General features: G+C 40.3%; 1 protein-coding gene across 4 annotated transcripts in view; it reads left to right on the top strand.

Moving 5' to 3' along the window:
- The window catches only part of dscaml1 (Down syndrome cell adhesion molecule like 1), a gene marked incomplete at both ends in the record, with an annotated part of 89,548 nt that extends 77,309 nt beyond the window's left edge, over positions 1-12,239 (top strand). For 3 of the 4 annotated variants that reach the window (XM_079165676.1, XM_079165675.1, XM_079165674.1), the window contains 14 exons: positions 1,483-1,636; positions 3,804-3,921; positions 4,179-4,342; positions 5,919-6,017; positions 7,697-7,885; positions 8,987-9,115; positions 9,308-9,466; positions 9,597-9,752; positions 9,925-9,955; positions 10,095-10,213; positions 10,377-10,529; positions 10,705-10,899; positions 11,062-11,370; positions 11,689-12,239. In XM_079165676.1, the coding sequence (XP_079021802.1) occupies positions 1,483-1,636; positions 3,804-3,921; positions 4,179-4,342; positions 5,919-6,017; positions 7,697-7,885; positions 8,987-9,115; positions 9,308-9,466; positions 9,597-9,752; positions 9,925-9,955; positions 10,095-10,213; positions 10,377-10,529; positions 10,705-10,899; positions 11,062-11,370; positions 11,689-12,239 (2,526 nt within the window). Of the gene's footprint in view, positions 1-1,442; positions 1,637-3,803; positions 3,922-4,178; positions 4,343-5,918; positions 6,018-7,696; positions 7,886-8,986; positions 9,116-9,307; positions 9,467-9,596; positions 9,753-9,924; positions 9,956-10,094; positions 10,214-10,376; positions 10,530-10,704; positions 10,900-11,061; positions 11,371-11,688 lie in introns of all 4 variants that reach the window. The other variant, XM_079165673.1, reaches the window with a different exon arrangement.
- Positions 12,240-18,338: the final 6,099 nt, after the last annotated feature.

The raw sequence follows: 18,338 nt of genomic DNA, 5'->3' as shown, positions 1-18,338 counted from the left end.
GCAGGCTAGGACAGAGCTCAGCAACACTGCAGTGTCTTTGCAGGTTTTACAGGCCTCTGCGTTTAGTGACTCTTCAAACCATTTGACACTTGTATTGCAGTCTTCATTTCACCTGTGCATGAGCGCCTGTCAGTCAGAAATGTAAGCCAGTGTCAAACAGTGGTAAAACATGTGATTTAGAAGGTGGCAGTGAGTGTTACGTATTACCTTGCAGCGTGTCTGTGTCTGTGTGTTGTTGTTTTTTTGTGGTATTCTATTCATAGCAGAGGCCGGCAGCACAGAAACAGACAGAGCTGCTGAGGGTCTGTGTGTGTACCTGGGTGTCGGGATACCTGAAGAGTAGATGAAGTGTAGGTTTTGAGGGAATAAGGGTACAAGTGGTGGGTAGATGATAAATGACTGGCAGGCAGTAAAACAAAAAAGAGAGTTTCTGTGTATTTGTGTGTGCATGTGTTTAAGGGACTGTGATGCGTATATGTCTAGACAGCAGACACATGTCTGGGTTAAACACACTGCAATTACACATCCACCTCCAGGTCATGCCACTGTATGTGTGTGTCAGTGTATTTGTGCTTCCTTGTGTGCATCCATTCCTTTCTCTGCCTGTTCATTGGACTCCTCCTCTCCTCTCGTCTCTGTCATTACTGATGCCTGTAGTAGATAGGCCTCATTAGTGTATGACTGTTCGTGATATCTCTGACTGACTCATTTGTCTGTCCCCCATTGTTCTCCTCTGTCTCATATCTTTGTCTCCCCTCCCTGAGGAGAACAGCAGAGGAGAGGGAGTGGGCTTCTTCACACATTCTAACCCTCCCGCCTCTCTCTTCCCCAGTCCTTATCCTCACTCCCTCCAGCTCTTTTTGCCTTATCATAATATGACGTGCCCCAGACCCTCTGTACCTTCATCCCCATCCTCCTCTCTTTTCCTGTAATACTGACTCGAGGAGAGAATACGGGGCTTGGTTTACATTAGAATGATGTTCACTCAGTCCTTCACATTACGTCTGCCTCTCCAGTAAAGTGACAAAATGATCTCGTCTTTGGCTTCCCCCAGAATTTACTCTGTGCTCCTCAACACATACGATACAATGCAGATTGTGGGATACGATAGAAAGATATATGTTACCAGAACTAAAAAAAGTATATTATGTGTATTAAATGTAGAAAATGTGTACCTATGATGTCTATATTTTGTTTTTGTGATCCTTTCAAATGTATTAATTCTCTCTTCTGTGCCACAAAATTACCCCAGTCGAGAGCATTTCTTTTCTTATTTATGTTTTAAAAATATTTCTTAATGTATTTCAGCCTACTAGCAGTTATGTCTTTTGATTTAAAACAGAATAGTTCTATGATGTTTAAGGTTTATATAATATTGCGTGACATGCTTGGATGTTTGGGGTATGCTTAACTCTGTGTTATAAAACATATTGCTCCTGCAGTTCTTCCAAGATTAAAACCTCTCTTTTCGGTTCTCCCCAGCTGCCCAGTGAGTATGAAGCCAATCCAGAGCTGCTTTTCTACAGAATCACTCACCTCAACCACCGGCAGCAGTACCTGATCTGGGCTGCAGCCGTCACCACTGCAGGCCGGGGTAACTTCAGTGACAAGGTCACTGTAGAGCCAGCAGCCAAGGGTGGGTCCTTCGATATGCAGATTTATTATGAGAGGCATACACTCGTACTTGGATGCTAAGTAAACATGGTTTTAGTCATTTGCAGGTCAAAAGAGTTTTTGTTAAATTGTTACATACGTTACATTGTTTCAACAGTATCTAAAGGGAAAGTGCTCATCTTGAACACATCAAAGTCTGCTTACAAGTCTGTGGGAGTGCTACGGCATATGTGACAAAGTTATATAAAACCCTTCGTGCCTCCAGAGAGAGCTGTGTGAAATCTGATCAATTGCCTAAAGTGATGTCACTAGACATCAATCGGGTCTAAAGAATACAAGTTCTAAAATAAAAAATAAAGAATCTGGGTGTGTGGAGTTAGAAAGGATTGAGTTTACCAGTCCTCTGTAGCGCGTCATCATCTCTGCGTGAGGCTAAAAGCTCGAGGCTACATTAGCTTTTACTAGCATAACACACAGGGATCTCTAACCAAACCGTCGGTAGTCAAATTGCATTGTGGATCATGGAGAAGGCAGGTTTTACAATAAAGAGGAATGCTTGGAATAAAAAAGACAATATTCCTTGTATTGTTGCATCCATTTAGATATTTTTTTAATTGGTCCATCATGAGTTGGCATTGTTATAGAAGTGCAATGATAAATTAATTTTCTGTATTTCAATGTGTCACTGCTTCACATTGAAATATTGTCATTAAAATACAAGTGAAACACGTTTATCTACGTATATGTATGTATGTATTAAAAATACGGCTTTCATTTTTCAACCAAATTTAGCCATATTTTAACCTCTAAAGCTGAAAGGCTTTTTATCTTTAAATCACCGTATGAGTGGTTGTTGGATGGTTGACACCACACACAGTGTCCTTGTTTTTCCTGATATTTCTGGTGCTTGCTCTCTCTCTCTCTCTCTCTCTCTCTCTCTCTCTGTCTCTCTCTCGCTCTCTCTCTCTCTCTCTCTCTCTCTCTCTGTCTCTCTCTCTCTCTTTCTGCCATTTCCCTCACTTAGGAAATGTTACGACACTGATACGTATTCCTCTTCAAGCCTCTTATTGACAATGCCATCAACGAAAAATAATCTCACTCTTACTTTGTCACTTGCTCTGTATAACTCCTCTGCATGGTTTTCAACCTCACCTCCGGTTTTTGAGCATGTGCTATTGATTTCAGAGTTCAGAGGGCCCCAGATAAACTGGCCTGAATCAGGTAAATGATAAGAGTGGAAGCAGAAGGGAGGAGAACAGCAAGTTGACCAAAAAAAAGAGAAAAGAAAACCACAGGAACAGAGCCAACTAATACACAAGACAATAGAGAAGCAGAGCGTTTAAGAAAATGAAGAGGGCAGTTAATCAATAAGCTTTGGATTAAAAGACAAGAAGAATAAGGGAGTAAGAATGAATAGAGTGCACTTCCCACCATATTATCCTTTCCTGTTGTATCCATTCGTTCCTGTGACTGCTAGGTGCAAAGGTTTGCAAGTTTATATATGTGTGTGTGTGTGTGTGTGTGTGTGTGTGTGTGTGTGTGTGTGTGTGTGTGTGTGTGTGCACTCGTATGGGTGGGTGCATCAGCTGATCGGCAGCTGTAAAAGGCAGTGTGCTTCAGGCTTGCCCACTCAATACTTCATTCAACCTTAACATAAGTGCACTAGAGCACTTGCATTAAGACGCCAAGCTTGAGAAAGAAAAGGAGAAGGAGAGAGCGGGTGGGGGGGATTGACAGAGAAAAAGAGGGTTATATGTGCCTGAATAGATTTTTTTCTTTTATATCCTCTCTGCTCAATCCTTGTCCTGTCTTATATTCTTACACATACGCTATTCTCTGCCGGACAATGTCACATTTCACACCGATTTATTTTCCACCAAGCCTGAATCATGGTAAATACATTACACACTCTGCTAGTAAATCCTGTTTATTGAAAGAATCCTAAATTGAAAACAAATCAATTGCATATCAACCATTACATTCCTGTATTGATTTAACACATTCTGACACCTCTACTGCATTTGTTTATCGTGTTTAAAAATAGTTTATTTGACAATGGCAAGATTAACCGATTGGTACATATTAATTAGGCTATTGCCTTTCTTGTCTACACGTTAATGCTAACAGCTCTAATGGTCTTTATTCAATCGCTCTTTCATTTTTACATTTTGTTCTTCATCTTCCACCAGCCCCCGCTAAGATCCTGTCATTTGGGGGCACAGTGACCACTCCCTGGATGAAGGAGGTGCGACTGCCCTGTAGCTCAGTAGGAGAACCTACACCTACTATAAAATGGACCAAAGACAGGTAATATCCTCCCCAGAAATGTTATGTAAAGCTGAGTTTGTGGTGCTGCATCTAAGAGTGAATTTGTATTTAAGTGTCTTGGTATCTTTAAACAAATGTTATGCAGCTCTGTAACACAAACTCAGATCATGTTGAACGGATGCTTTTGGACAATTTTGCGGCCTAACACTTGAAACAAATTAAATAACCTTTTGTCACAATCTAGAAAGAATCGTTGATGACGTCCTCCCGTGATTCTCTCTTTCTCTCTCTGTTAGTGAGGACACAGCCATCCCAGTGTCTCTAGATGGACAACGTCTCATTCTGGCCAATGGGACACTGGTGCTGCGCTCTGTCAAAGCTGAAGATTCTGGTTACTACACCTGCACCGCAACCAACACGCTGGGCTTTGACACCATCATTGTCAACCTTTTGGTACAAGGTACGAAAGTGGCAATAATGGCATTAATACCTGAACATTTCATTTGGTCCATTCAACTGTGGTTGCTTACTTATATGCCTGCTATTCTTGCTGAAAATGAGAAACTGTAATACATTTTAACCATCTAAAAAATAATAATCATAATAATAATAATATCTTAGTACAAGGCAATTTTATTTAGACAGCATTTCTGCAACAAGGCAATTCAAAGTGCTTTAAATCAAAAGACAGACAGAGACAGAGTGCAAAAGAAACACATTCATGTAAATACAATTACAATTTAAGAGTCAAGAGAAGAGAAAATAAAAAACGGTGCTGTGTAAAAGAATAGTCTAATAAAAGGCAAACAGTAAAATCTTCAGCTTTGATTTAAAAGAAGCGGAGATTGCGGCTGACTACCACGTAAAAACTCCGCGTTTTGAATCTGGGACAGAAACCAGACCTGTCCCAGATGTTGTGAGGTGTGTGGTGTATTTTGGCCCTAAACAATTCAATGCTTTATAAACCAAACATAGTATCAAAAAATCAATTTTTTGCACAGATAGGAAGCAAGTGTAAAGACCTCAGAACCGGAGTGATGTGATTCACTTTCTTGGTCTTAGTGAGGACCGGAGCAGCAGCTTACTCAATCAGCTGCAGCTGTCTAATTGATTTGCTAGGGAGACCTGTGAAGACACCGTTCCAGTAGTAGAGTCTGCTGAAGATAAATGCACGGACAAGTTGTTCCAAGTCTTGCTGAGAAATAAGTCCTTTAATCCTTGATAAAATCTTAAAGGAGGAAGTAGTCTGACTTTCTATTTGTCTTAATGTAGCTATTGAAAGTCAGGTCTGAGTCCATGACTACACCTAGATTTCTGTCTTGGTTTGTGGTTTTTAGCATTGCAGACCGAAGTTGAGCGCTGACTTTAAAACATTCCTCCTTTGCACCAAAAACTTCTACCACAGTTTGATCTTTGTTTCATTTAAGAAAATTCTCGCACATCCAATCATTGATTTGTTCAATGCATTAACATGTGCAGTGATTCTATGGGACCATAATCCCCTGATGATATGGTTATGTAAATGAGTGTGTCATCTGCATAATTATTATTACTTATTTTGTTGTTTTCCATGATCTGAGCTCGTGTAAACATGTACTGTAGATGTTAAACAGAAGAGGCCCAGAATAGAGCCTTTGGGAACTATGCATGTCTGATCTGTCCATCCAGATGTGTAGTTACCTATAGACACAAAGTAGTCCCTGTCCTTTAAGTAGGATTCAAACCAATTTAGTGCTGTCCCAGAAAATCCCACTCAGTTTTCTGTTTGGTCTAGTAGTATGTTGTGGTCGACCGTAGCAAATTCAGCACTGAGATCAAATAACACTATGACAGAAGTGTTGCCACTGTCTGTGTTTAAGTGGATCATTGGCGTTGTTGTGGTCAAAAACATCAAGAAGTTGTTTAGCTGTTGAAAAATAGCCTATTCAAATATTTTACTTAAAAATGGGAGATATGGGCCTATAATTGTTCATTAGTCATATGTCTAGATAGTACAAGTAGTATTGAGCCTTTAACTTTTTGTGTCTCATCCTCAGTACCTCCAGACCAGCCTCGTCTAACCGTTTCCACCACCTCCACCTCCTCCATCACTCTGGCTTGGATACCAGGAGACAACGGAGGCAGCTCTATCAGAGGTACGTGGCCCTGCACAAAGCTGTCCTTCTGTCTGTCTTTCTCTAAACTCGCATCTCTTTCTTCTTGTCTGTTGCCAATGTGTCTAAAGGTAAGTTTTGCCTTAGGTCATTGAGTCGGGTTTATACATAGAATGTGAAAAAGATTTTCTTTTGACCTCTGATCTTAGTCGTCTTTTCTTGCTCTTTTAACTGGTGCATTGTTAGTGTGCATACTGATCTATTAGTTTATTGATTAGCCTTCTGGTTTTATTTTTCCCTGGAAACTATGTGTCTGTTTGATTATCTTGTTGTTGGTGATTTCTGTGTGCCTGAATGGGCATGCTTTCAAATGTGTTTTAATTCATTTTCTTTGTTCATGCTATTTGTCAGTATGAAGGTGATCCAGGGTCATTTGTCAGACTCCTTGTTGCTCTTTATACCTTTATGAAACTTTGAAGCAAGTGGCTTAAGACATAACTCCACCCAGAAAGTCATTTTTAAAGAAATGGCTGTCAAAACTATGAAGAAAAATAAATTAGATCAGAATCAAAAACATCTCTTTGAATCATTAATTTAATTATATTTTAAAGCCACCAAAAGCTGTAACAATATAATGTTTTTGTGTCATTCATGTGGGTTAGCATACTGCCAGGAAGACCCAGAGAAAGCAGTACAATCATGCAAGTCGGAAGTAATGTATTGTAATCTGTTGGGTGTGCAGCTTTATGTTCAAATAATGATGGTCCACCAAGCTGTATTTGCATACATCATCCAGTGGCTCATACATTAGTGAAGCTTATATGTATATCTTGTATGTATAACAGAATGCAGGTCTGTCTGTGAAGCCATCTGCACACTGTCAGCAGTCCCCATTAAGCAGCTATTACTGCAATTACTACTGCAGTGTCTTCTGAAAAGTATTCCTTTATAGGTAAAATATTTTTTATCTCAGCTAGTTATGAGGCTTTTTTGCAGCTTGTGTAAAAAGGAAATAGAGAAATAAATAAAGAGATGAGTACATCCTGTAGGCTAGTAATCCTGCAGTTTGAACTGATGCTATGTTCTAATCTTGTCTCCAATAGTTTGTTGTTGTGCTGTTCTTGACCATTATGTTCTGCTGTGTTCTCTTTTGTTGTGTGACAGACAGAGGGTGACTATAAAACTTATAAACCTGCAGGATCTGCACATATTAACCTCTCTAATGTTTTGTGCTCAATCACACCATCTGTTAGTGAGAGAGGGAGGAAAAATATGGTACAAAGACTGCAATGAAACGCAGAGCGGAAGACATTATATATACATAATTATATACACACAGAAGAAAGACGGACACAGAGGGAGGATTAGATGTAAAGTGTCTCGCAGCAGCAGGGAGTTGGCTCTCCAAGGCAGCTGATTATAAAAACAGTCACCACATTGCATACCCTCATTTACATAGATGCTCAGTCAGCGCCATCCCAGTCTTGGGGTTTGTAGGTAACTAATGGCGTCGTAGACAGAGAGCAGCTAGACCGTCCTCCAATCGGGGCCGTTCTGGGCAAGAGACGTACAGTGTGACACTGCCATCTAGTGAACAGTAGAGGTACCAATGTCAAATGTTCTGTTGGGTTGGTGCAAAATGAGTTCTTTATCTCAACAGTTAAAAAAAAAAGAGAATTATGTAATAAAGAAATGAAATAATTATTATTGTGTGTTTGCAGGTTTTGTGCTGCAGTACTCTGTAGACAACACAGAGGAATGGAAAGATGTTTTCATCAGTTCCAGTGAACGCTCCTTCAAATTGGACAACCTGCGCTGTGGCACCTGGTATAAAGTGAAGCTGGCCGCAAAGAACAGCGTTGGAGCCGGACGCATCAGTGAGATCATCGAGGCAAAGACCCATGGGCGAGGTGAGGAGCCTGGAATAGGTCAAAGTGAAAAGTATTTATAGAATACAGTTTTCCCGATGACGACGCAGATATCTCCTTTGTATGGGCGGAATAGTGGCAGAGCAATAACATGCTCTAAGAATGGCAGAACTTTCAGGACTAAATGTAGGCCACGTGTGAGAGGTCTCTGTGGTGCAGTCAACAATGAAGCTTTAGAGAGCATTCATCCAACAATATTTATAATCGTAGAACCCTTAAAAACTTACAATAATACCATAAAATCATTCATCCTTGACCTTTCATATAAAAACAGAACAGACTTTTGAAATTGTAGATGCACAATTTTTCCCGTCGTCACCTTTTAGAACTTTTTGAGAACTTTAAACTCTTTTTTTTAAAGTGACCGTGTATTGCTCTGGAACTTTGCATTTGCTCTATTTTGATCAAATGTATTATATATTTAATACATTTATTGTATATTCATTCACATTTACCTTCTCAACAATCTCAACATTTGAATGACAACTAATTATAAAACCATCATGTCTTATATTAGTGACCATTATTTACTTCAACCAGTGAATGGTTGCATTATAAGACCAATGTTTAGCATTTGCTGGCATCTAGATGTGAGGTTGCAGATTGTAACCAACTGAAACTTCTCCCGTGTGCCAAGCGTGTAGGAGAACCACGGTGTCGGACGCGAACGTGCGAATGACTATTTAGAGCCAGTGTTTGCGTTGTTTGTTCTGGGCTACCGTAGAAACATGGCGGTGCAACAAAGCGGTCTCCATGAAGAGGACCCGCTCCCGATGTAGATATAAACGGATCATTCCAGGCTAACGAAAACATAACAATTATTTTCCGGTGATACACACTAAATAAAACATACAAATATAATCCCCCTAAAAGCTACACACTGGAGCTTTAGATGATATTTTGTAAAGCTAGTAAGATATTTTTGTAGCACCTACTGTAGCCGTTATACATATGCACACTGAGTTACTAAGCAAGCTATTGTTAAATCACATAGGCCTGCCTATGTTTTCTTATGTCTCCGGTTACCTTTTATATGGTACAATTGTAATCTGAATGGACAAATGCATCATGATTTTGCTTCAGAACCCCAGTTCAACAAGGATCAGCCGGTCTTCACCCACATTAACTCCAGCCACGCCCGCCTCAACCTGCAGGGTTGGGCTAGTGGAGGCTGTCCAATCAGCGCTGTCACACTGGAGTTTAGACCAGAAGGTGGGTCACTGCTTTTTCAAGTTGCAATAGTATTTTGTAGGTATTGTGCAACAAATCGAATAGGAAAAGTTTGCATCTAACAAAGAAATGTATTTTTAGTTTTAGAGATAACTTTCAATCTTTTAATTGAAACCAATAAGCAGAGAAAAGAGATCAGACTCAACACTGGTACGGTCTGTGTACTTGATGCAGGTACGTGGGCATGGCAGAATCTACGTACCAATGCCACCACAGATGTGTTTCTGGCAGAGCTGCGTGAGGCAACCTGGTATGAGTTGAAGATGAAAGTCTGTAACAGCGCTGGCTGTGGAAACCAGAGCTCCCAATTTGCAACACTGGACTATGATGGCAGTGAGTAGATGGCTTTCTCTGTTTGTATGAACAGTGGTATTGCTACTTTAATAAGAAATTCACTTTACTGGATACCTTAAAATATTATTGTAAAACAGCAGTAAGTAACCCCTGCTCTTCCTGTGTGCAGGCACAATTCCACCGATCAAATCCCCCCTGGAAAAGAACGATGATGTCAAGAAGCTGTTTTCGATTGGCAGTCCTGTGATCTTGGTCACACTATGTGTTGCGCTGCTCTTCATCATTCGCAAGAAACGCAAAGAAAAGAGGCTGAAGAGACTAAGAGGTGAGAGAAGTGCTAGGAAGGAATTGGCAAAAAGAACAAAGCAGTCTTAAGAGAGATTCCTCAAGCAGACTTCAAAGAGAAACTTGAATAAAGTCTCGAGAGTTGTATTTACTTTAAAGATTGATTTGTGTGTCAGGAATATATAATTTGTTATGCTCTATGCTCTCTGTAGATGCCAAAAGCCTGGCAGAGATGCTGATCAGGTAAGACTGCTATTTCCCAATCTTGCACAAAATCTGTCTGAAATATTATTATATAGTTCCTCGAAAATGTTTAAGCCGTGAATGTTTGTGTGTGTGTGTGTGTGTGTGTGTGTGTGCTCGTCGTATATCTCTGGATTAGTAAAAACAACCGCAGCTTTGACACCCCAGTGAAGGGACCACCTCAGGGCCCACGGTTACACATTGACATCCCCAGAGTGCAGCTGCTAATTGAAGACAAAGAAGGCATCAAGCAAATCGGTGAGAGGAAGAGAACATTGTTTTGTGTGTTTACGTGTCTGGTGGTTCAAATGGTCTTAATGTCAGATGTAAAATGAACATTTGGAGGCATTTGACTTACAGTGGTCAGTTTTTTAAACCTGCAATAGCTGCTTTTATGAAATATTGCTTTTATATCTTATAGGTGAGGACAAAGCCACTATCCCTGTGACAGACACAGAGTTCAACCTAACTGGCAACCCTCAGAGCTTCTGCACGGGTGTGTCCGTCCATCACCCTGCCCTCATCCAGAACACCGGTCCTTTGATTGACATGTCAGACATAAGACCAGGAACCAGTAAGTGCTCTCGATCCTCGCTGTCCCTTTTTATCAGTAAAAGCAAGTAACTGTAGCAGTTTAGTCGCATGTGGAGTTGTACAGTGTTTTTGCAAATGCTTGTTCATTTTCCTGGCTTTGAACTTCTTCTGTACATATGCACAATCACCTTCTTTCGTCATCCATTTCCCACCAGACCCAGTGTCAAGGAAGAGTGTTAAGTCAGCCCACAGCATCAGGAACCGCTACTCAAGTCAGTGGACTCTGACAAAGTGCCAGGCCTCCACGCCAGCCCGCACTCTCACGTCAGACTGGCGCACAGTTGGCTCCCAGCATGGCATTACTGTCACAGAGAGTGACAGCTACAGTGCCAGCCTTTCACAGGATACAGGTTGGCACATGGGTGAAATGACACTTGCAGCCATTAACATGCACTTATAAGTAAAGCTATTTGTCAAATGGAAAGGAAAATGTGGTTTTACAGTGGGACACACCTCAAAATGCATTTGTAATACTCTGATTAACTTTGTTTCCTTTACTTTCTCTTTCGTAGATAAGGGTCGTAACAGCATGGTGTCGACAGAGAGCGCCTCCTCAACTTACGAGGAGTTGGCAAGAGCGTATGAGCATGCCAAGCTAGAGGAGCACCTGCAGCATGCCAAATTTGAGATTACTGAGTGCTTTATCTCTGACAGCTCATCTGACCAGATGACCACAGGTACCAATGACAATGCAGATAGCATGACGTCCATGAGCACACCCTCAGAGCCCGGTATCTGCCGTTTCACTGCCTCGCCACCCAAACCCCAGGACTATGATCGTGGCAAGAATGTAGCTGTGCCCATCCCACACCGCGCCAAGAGTGAGTGGTTGCTGCAAAGCATGGACCTTTTTCCTTTAAGAAATACTTTTCCCATGGCATGAAATTTAAAATGGCTTTAAATAAGAGTTATGACAAAGAAATTGGGATATGAATTATTACCAAAATCAGGCTTTGTAGATACAATTATACACATAAACAATATATACCGCTAAGTTTAGAGAGGATGTTTCTGACTGATGGCTCATATGTACATAGCGTAGTGATGCCAGAAAAGTCCAATAAGCAGTTTAGATGAATACACAGTTTCATAGCGTGCAAAACGTATTTTTTTTGTTAAATGTAACTTTTACCATCCAGGTGACTACTGCAACCTACCCCTCTACATGAAGTCAGATCCCTTCTTTCGAAAGCAGTCGGACCATCATGACCCATGTCCAGTGGTTCCACCCCGTGAAGCCTCTATTCGTGGCCTTGCGCAGCGAGCATACCACACCCAGGGCCGTCATGTGACTATGGACTCTGCAAAGCAGCAGGCCCTAACCATGGGCCACTCTGGCCTGTCCAACCTCACTTCCTCTGGAGGAGCAACAGGAGGCTGTGGTGGAGGTATTGGAGGGGCATCTGCTAGCTCTAGCAGCTCCACACTTCCCCAGAGGACTCTCACCATGCCAGGCTCTTCTTCCTCAATGGCCCAAAGTGCAGCGGCAGCTGCCGCTACTGCTGCAGCTGCTGCAGCATCATCCTCCGGTGCCACAGGAGGGACTTCTGGAGGTGCCTCGTCGTCCTCCTCCAAGATGGGAGGATCCAGAGACTCTCTGCTGGAGAGCAGCTCCTCGGGCTTAGGCAGACTACAGAAGCAGAGGGATGGAGGGGCAGGGGCCTACTCCAAGTCATACACACTGGTGTAGCCTGCCATCACCGCGGCCTGTCACTGTAACTCTTAATGGAATTCTGGTCAAGCCCACGCTTGCCTGAAGCCTCTATGGAAAGGTGGGATGAGGAACATATACATGCACAGCTGATCTGTCAGTGCCTGCGCTGTGGCAGGCTGCAGGGGGCTGGTTGGATTCCCATTGACACTACGGTATGAAGGGGTCAGCGTTGGGTCTCCACAGCACAGGGGTTTGCCTTTCTTTCTGCCTGATTGCTTTCTATTATTATTGTGTCATCTTTCTCTATCCCTAATTTCATCACCCTGGAAATCACTTGCCAAAACATAAATGATTTATCCGTTCACTTCATATTTTCATTTTCTGGTAAGGACACAGTACTTATGCACAAAATGCTTTCCACGTGCACCGTCTTGTTTTCTGGATCAAGACAGTCCTAGAATGAGCCAGGTTGCTAGTGTTTTTTAGGTTTTTAAATATGTTACTTTTCTGGTCTCTGGTGGAAAAAGAGCTCATATCACAGCATTGTGCCATTGCAGGATGCTTTTACTGTATGCATAAACTACCCACCTTGGTGTTACACTGGCTCTGGGAGGTTACGCCATCATGGATTCACACATTAGAGGCAATGAAACAACTGTCGCCTCAATACCAGTTTTAAATTATAGAGAATTTTCTTATACACGCAATGGATGAAACAGCATCGTGGTGTTAACTGATGCTTTTATAAACAGAAACAAAGCTGAGGAGATTCAAAAAATGTCAAGCATCATCAAGTGAAAGATGAAATCAAACCGTTTATTCCTTCATCAGTTTTCTGTTTATTTTCTCATGATATATGATGGAAAAAGTTAGAATGGATCCAAGTAACAGTAACCTTCACAAGCCTGCGTGTGTGTGCGCGTGGGTGTATATGTGTAAATATATATATGAATACATGTGGCAGGCAACACCAACAGTGGACTTTTTAAAAATCAAATCGGTATGCTGACCTCTCTGGCAGACGTCTGTGTCAAAACTGAACCCCCTCCACTCGTACCCGCGAAGAGGATTCGAACAGTAACGATGATGATGCTGACGATGTAACATTATGATCCTAAAACGGTCCAGCATTTAGAAATTTGTTTTGAAGTGTGATTGACAGAAATGCTTAAGAAATTATTCTAAAGAGGAGGTTGGTTCAAAAGAGAGCAATTACAGATGAAAGAGGTTCTTTTCAACAAAAAAAAAGCAAGAGACCTTTTTATTATCATGGCACCACAATGCCATTTTTCTTTGTTGACTCATTTTACCTGTATCCACTTTTCCCTTTCTATCCTACCCCATCTTCAATCCTATACCACCCAGTCTCCCATCATATCCATACAGTGTCACTGTGACCTACTGCTAGCATACTGGCTAGTTAAAAAGACAAGAGAAGAGGTCTAATATGCACAGACAGGCAGAAATGCTACTTGATGTTCATTATAACTTGAATGGAGAGACAAGTTGCAAATATACAGCAAATTTATCGAGATGTATACAAGAAAAGTCATATTTGTATGAAGTGATCTTAAATTTATGAACAGACAATGATTTCGAGATTATAGACCGAGAGATCAAGTGTTGATAGAATTTGCAGTTTTGTTAGGAAAACAAGAAGAGGGGGTTACAAAGCAGAGAGATAAGTCGTGTCCAGAACTAAAAGATGTGTTTTCAAGTCCCTCCACCTCACTGAAATTTATTTTAGCTTTATGCATGGTACTGTATCTGCTAACTCTCTAAGTTTTTGTTCCCCCATTTCTTCTCCCAAAGCTTAAACCCATAACAAAGATGGTTCCAAAAAAATGAGTTGCTCCAAATGTTTTGCAATGGTAAAACGTAACATCAGGACTCTCGCAATAGAAAAAAAGATATGATATATGTTTGTTTTCAAAAGTATGTACATATATATTTCTATTCAAATATATAGCAAATATATGAATATTGAAAAAAGCAGAGAAATATAAAAGCCGTTCTAATTGAAAATATATTTAAAAGATCACAAGACAATCGCTCTGAGTGAAAAACTGCAAGAAGGAAAAATGAAAAAGAAGAGCTTAAACGGGTAGCACAACCATGGACGGGAGAACTTTGAGAGAAAGAAAGTGATGTGAAAGAAAGTTAAATGCTGAGATGGAGGTTTGAGGAATGATACTATGACCCCCTTGTGATTTTGTAAATGTTCCAGCTGCAACACCTGTGCAGCAGGTATAGCGGCTGAGAAGACAAGCACAGTAAAGTCAAATTCTAGTGTGAGATTGTGTTGCTGGTTAACTGTGGTCTATGGCTCAGTGCAGAAAGTGTGGTGTTGAAAAAGAAAACAGTAAAACAAGGACAGCCTATACAGTAAGTGAGCCTATTGTAATATGTTGTATTGTACCTTCCAAAGGTGTGTTCACAAACTCAATGCCATTACCTGACTATGATTAATGAAGACAAACGGACCGAAAAGTATTTCTGCTTCTTATCTGTGTCATAGTGAGTCCTCCCCAAACGCCAGGACTGCAGGCTAATAAAAATACCACACAGTAACGATTAGAACTGCTCATATATGTGTTATGCTCCCTTTAATTTTGAATCTTAACAGGAAAGAAATGAATTAAAAGCGTACCTGTGTTAAGGGGTAGGTTGCCTTTCCTTTTGGCCTTTATGTTTCAAGTTGTGCAAATACTTGTTTTCAGTAAAACAAGAGTTTGGAAATGGGGGAAGCTTGTTTAAGCGACCAAAAACAGTTGTATGGATATTGGATGGAGTGATGAAACAAACTCCCGTCCAACCTGCTTTCCCCAATTCTTCAGTGAAATTGCCTCTACTGTAAAAAAAAACTCAGTTTACTAAAAGTATATGAAATGTATACCTTTAAGGAAAATGACACCCTTTGTTACTTTTACACTGTTACTGAGAACAATGTGTAAAGTAATGCTGAAAACAATAGCTTTATATTTGTGAAAATGCTTATTTGGTTTCTCGCTAAGAGTTAGATAAAAATATGACATACAGTACAAAAATGAAAGTGTAAAAATGACAAGTTGTGGTTTTACAGAGGTTATGTGCTGGAATATCATTGTGTGGCTGCCAGGCAACCAGCGAAGACGTTTTTACACTTAGTTGTTTTTGTATGGACTAAACAAACGAAATGTAAAATGTAAAACTGTGAGCTATTTTATGCTGGCGGGTGGATCTTGTTACCTTCTAAGGCTAGCTGTTTTGATCTTCTTATCCAACTCACGGCAATATAGCAAATAAGCGTATTTCCCTAAATATCAAACTATTTAATGTTTTCCAGGATGTTTCAATTCAAGTGTAATATATTTGTTGTTGTATTCAATTCCACACACCCTGACCTGTTAGAAGTACACAGTACTGCAGAAGTACTTTGGTGACTTCTGGACGTTTTTGTCCTCCTATAAGCATACATTTAATTTTAGGGCCAAAACTAAAATTGACCTGTTTTCAAGGCAAATGCAATCCTGCCAGATTGGTGACCATACTCTACACCAACATTTACAGTACAGTTCTTTTTATTCCCTATGCAGAACATTTCTTGGCAGCAGCCTTTCTTAATTGGCCAGACATCTGCAATGTTTCAATGACTAATGAGTGATTTAGGGTGGATTTTTCCTTAAAATACAATAAAATACTTTTAAAACTGAGTCTGTGTTCATGAGGCCAACTTCACATGTGCTACTTCCCCAACCTTTTCCACATCTGCTCAACCAATCAGATCTTCCCCTCTCACTGGACCCCTTGCCCACTTATTAAACATTATTTCTATCCATAATAGGAAACGTGTGTACATAGGAAAGTGTTTTGTATAAATGAGTACTATTTTCGACATCTTCACTAGAAACCAGGGCACAATGTAAACTTTGAACTGACGTTATTGTAATGAAACAGAAGAGGACTTAATGAAAAACTATAGAACTATACAGACACTGCTTTATCTTGATTTATCGATCAGAGTGGACCATGCATAGTTAACAATATTTATTTCTTCTTTTTCAGGACATTTGGTTGCATTGTCTCTTTTTTGATTTTATTTTTTTTTTAATCTTTTTTTGATTTTGATTTTTTACTTTGTCACAGGTTGCTTGATTTAGATTTTGCCTTTTTTAAATTCCACTTTTTGGGGGGCGGGGGGTGGGAGGAGGACGGCAGCATTGCATGTTCTGAAAATTTTGCTGGTTATTAAAAAAAGGGAAATGGTGAATTTAACAATTTAAAAAGGGGTTTAATTAAAACATTTTAAAAATGCAGATGTTGTTCCTTAAACTTTTATGGGGAAACATTGCTTCAATTTGCAATTGCTTGTGTTTAACTCTACATTTTCTTTTCTATGAAAACAAACAAAAACAGAAAAAGAGTACTCAACACCTTGTGCAATAAAGCTATCTTTTTATGAACTGTGATGCTGTTATTCATTATTTCACAACCATGAAGTATATATACATATATATATATATATATGCAACAAAGGCTAATATTCTATCAACACCTGGACATGACGTTAATATAATTCAGAACCTGATTGAAACACTAGAGGGCATCATTCTGCAATGAAACACAGCAAAGGCTTACAGTGGAGTTTATTAACAGGTTGGTACAATTTGTTTTTGAAAGACCCACATGTTTACAGATCTTTCTTCCTTACTAATACACTCAAACACTGGTTATATATATATTTACAGCATACTCGCATCGTCACAGCATTTAAAAACTAGCATTCATTCAGATGTACACTGTATTATAATACATATTTCACATAGAATCGTAGATATTATGACCATACGCTGTTTGAAATGTAAGCTATTACTGTTATTTTATTGTTTATACTGTGCCATTAATCCAGGAGCTTTGACTGTATGTACTTTTGAATATGACTGATCATATGCGTGTGTTATCACAGAGTTCATCCATTGTCGAATCCACATACAGCCCCACCTGCTTCCTGTTGTCTCCCAGACTTGCAGTACAGGTACCGCCATCCCTCTATGTCCATCTACTTGCCGTTCTTATGTTTCTTCTGTTGGAACTTCCTAAAATGGGTCTGGATGGTGGCAGCGGCCTTCTCAACTTCAACGGGGCTGAGCGGAGGAACAGCGGGCATGGTGGACGTCCCATTGCTGGCATTGGAGTCTGAGCACGACAGGACACAGGGGATAGCCAGAGAGGCTGAGGCAATAGCCATGGACACATAGGCTGTAGCTATGATTAAGTCCAAACACATTGTTTTCATATTAGCCATTTATTCAAGTGGGCTACTTTAACTGGTTGAAGTTTGAGTCAGTCGGATTTGACACTTGATTTGAATCAAGTAACTTTAAGATGAAGTAATATTGCAGAAAAATGTATTAACAGTGTTACTTACTCTTTCTATAAACGCCTATGCTGTTCCTCCTGAAGCCATCAAACTGTGAATGAAGCAGTTCAACTGTGTTAGGAGACACACTCACTAATGCTCAGAAGGAAATAAAAGACAAGATGCATGAGATACCGGACAGGAATAACAACGTTACAATCTTATCTGGAACTTGAATGTAACATTGTTCACATACCCCTGACAGTACAAAATCAGATGCATACAAACAGATTACAATAACTTTTGCTAAATTCTCTATATCAGCTGTACAAAATGTGCAGTACTTAAGGAATGAATGTGCACGTGTGAATGTAATGTTTGATTGCACCTGTGTGTGTCCTTTCTTTCTGCAGTTGGTGTGATGACGTCAAACACAAATCTCCTTGATTGAGATTACAGCTCAAGCGGAGCAGCGGCAAGGAAGCCAGAGGCTGAGTTAGACAGTTTAGCGCTCAGTCCCACACACTGGCTCAATGAGGTCCAGTCTCTCCTTTTACCAGACATTAAGGTGAACTTTGAATGGGGGACAAAATGTCTTTATTCACCTCTGCCTCTGTGCGTTATGTTATATTTTTCTGGGCTCATCAGAAGTGTGTAGTTTGGACTGAAATGTGCTTTTTGTTTCAGGAATCCATAATGAAAGCCTCAGGAAAAAACAAATAGCTCCAGTTGTGGACAGTATTGATCTGCATGCAAGACGTTATTGATTCACGAATATTGATTTCCTTTGGGCCAAA

Source organism: Pholis gunnellus (genome assembly GCF_910591455.1).
Source record: "Pholis gunnellus genome assembly, chromosome: 9".
NCBI classification, from domain to species: domain Eukaryota; kingdom Metazoa; phylum Chordata; class Actinopteri; order Perciformes; family Pholidae; genus Pholis; species Pholis gunnellus.
The sequence above is the reverse complement of the archived record's forward strand: the minus strand, read 5'-3'. Positions and strand labels throughout refer to the sequence as shown.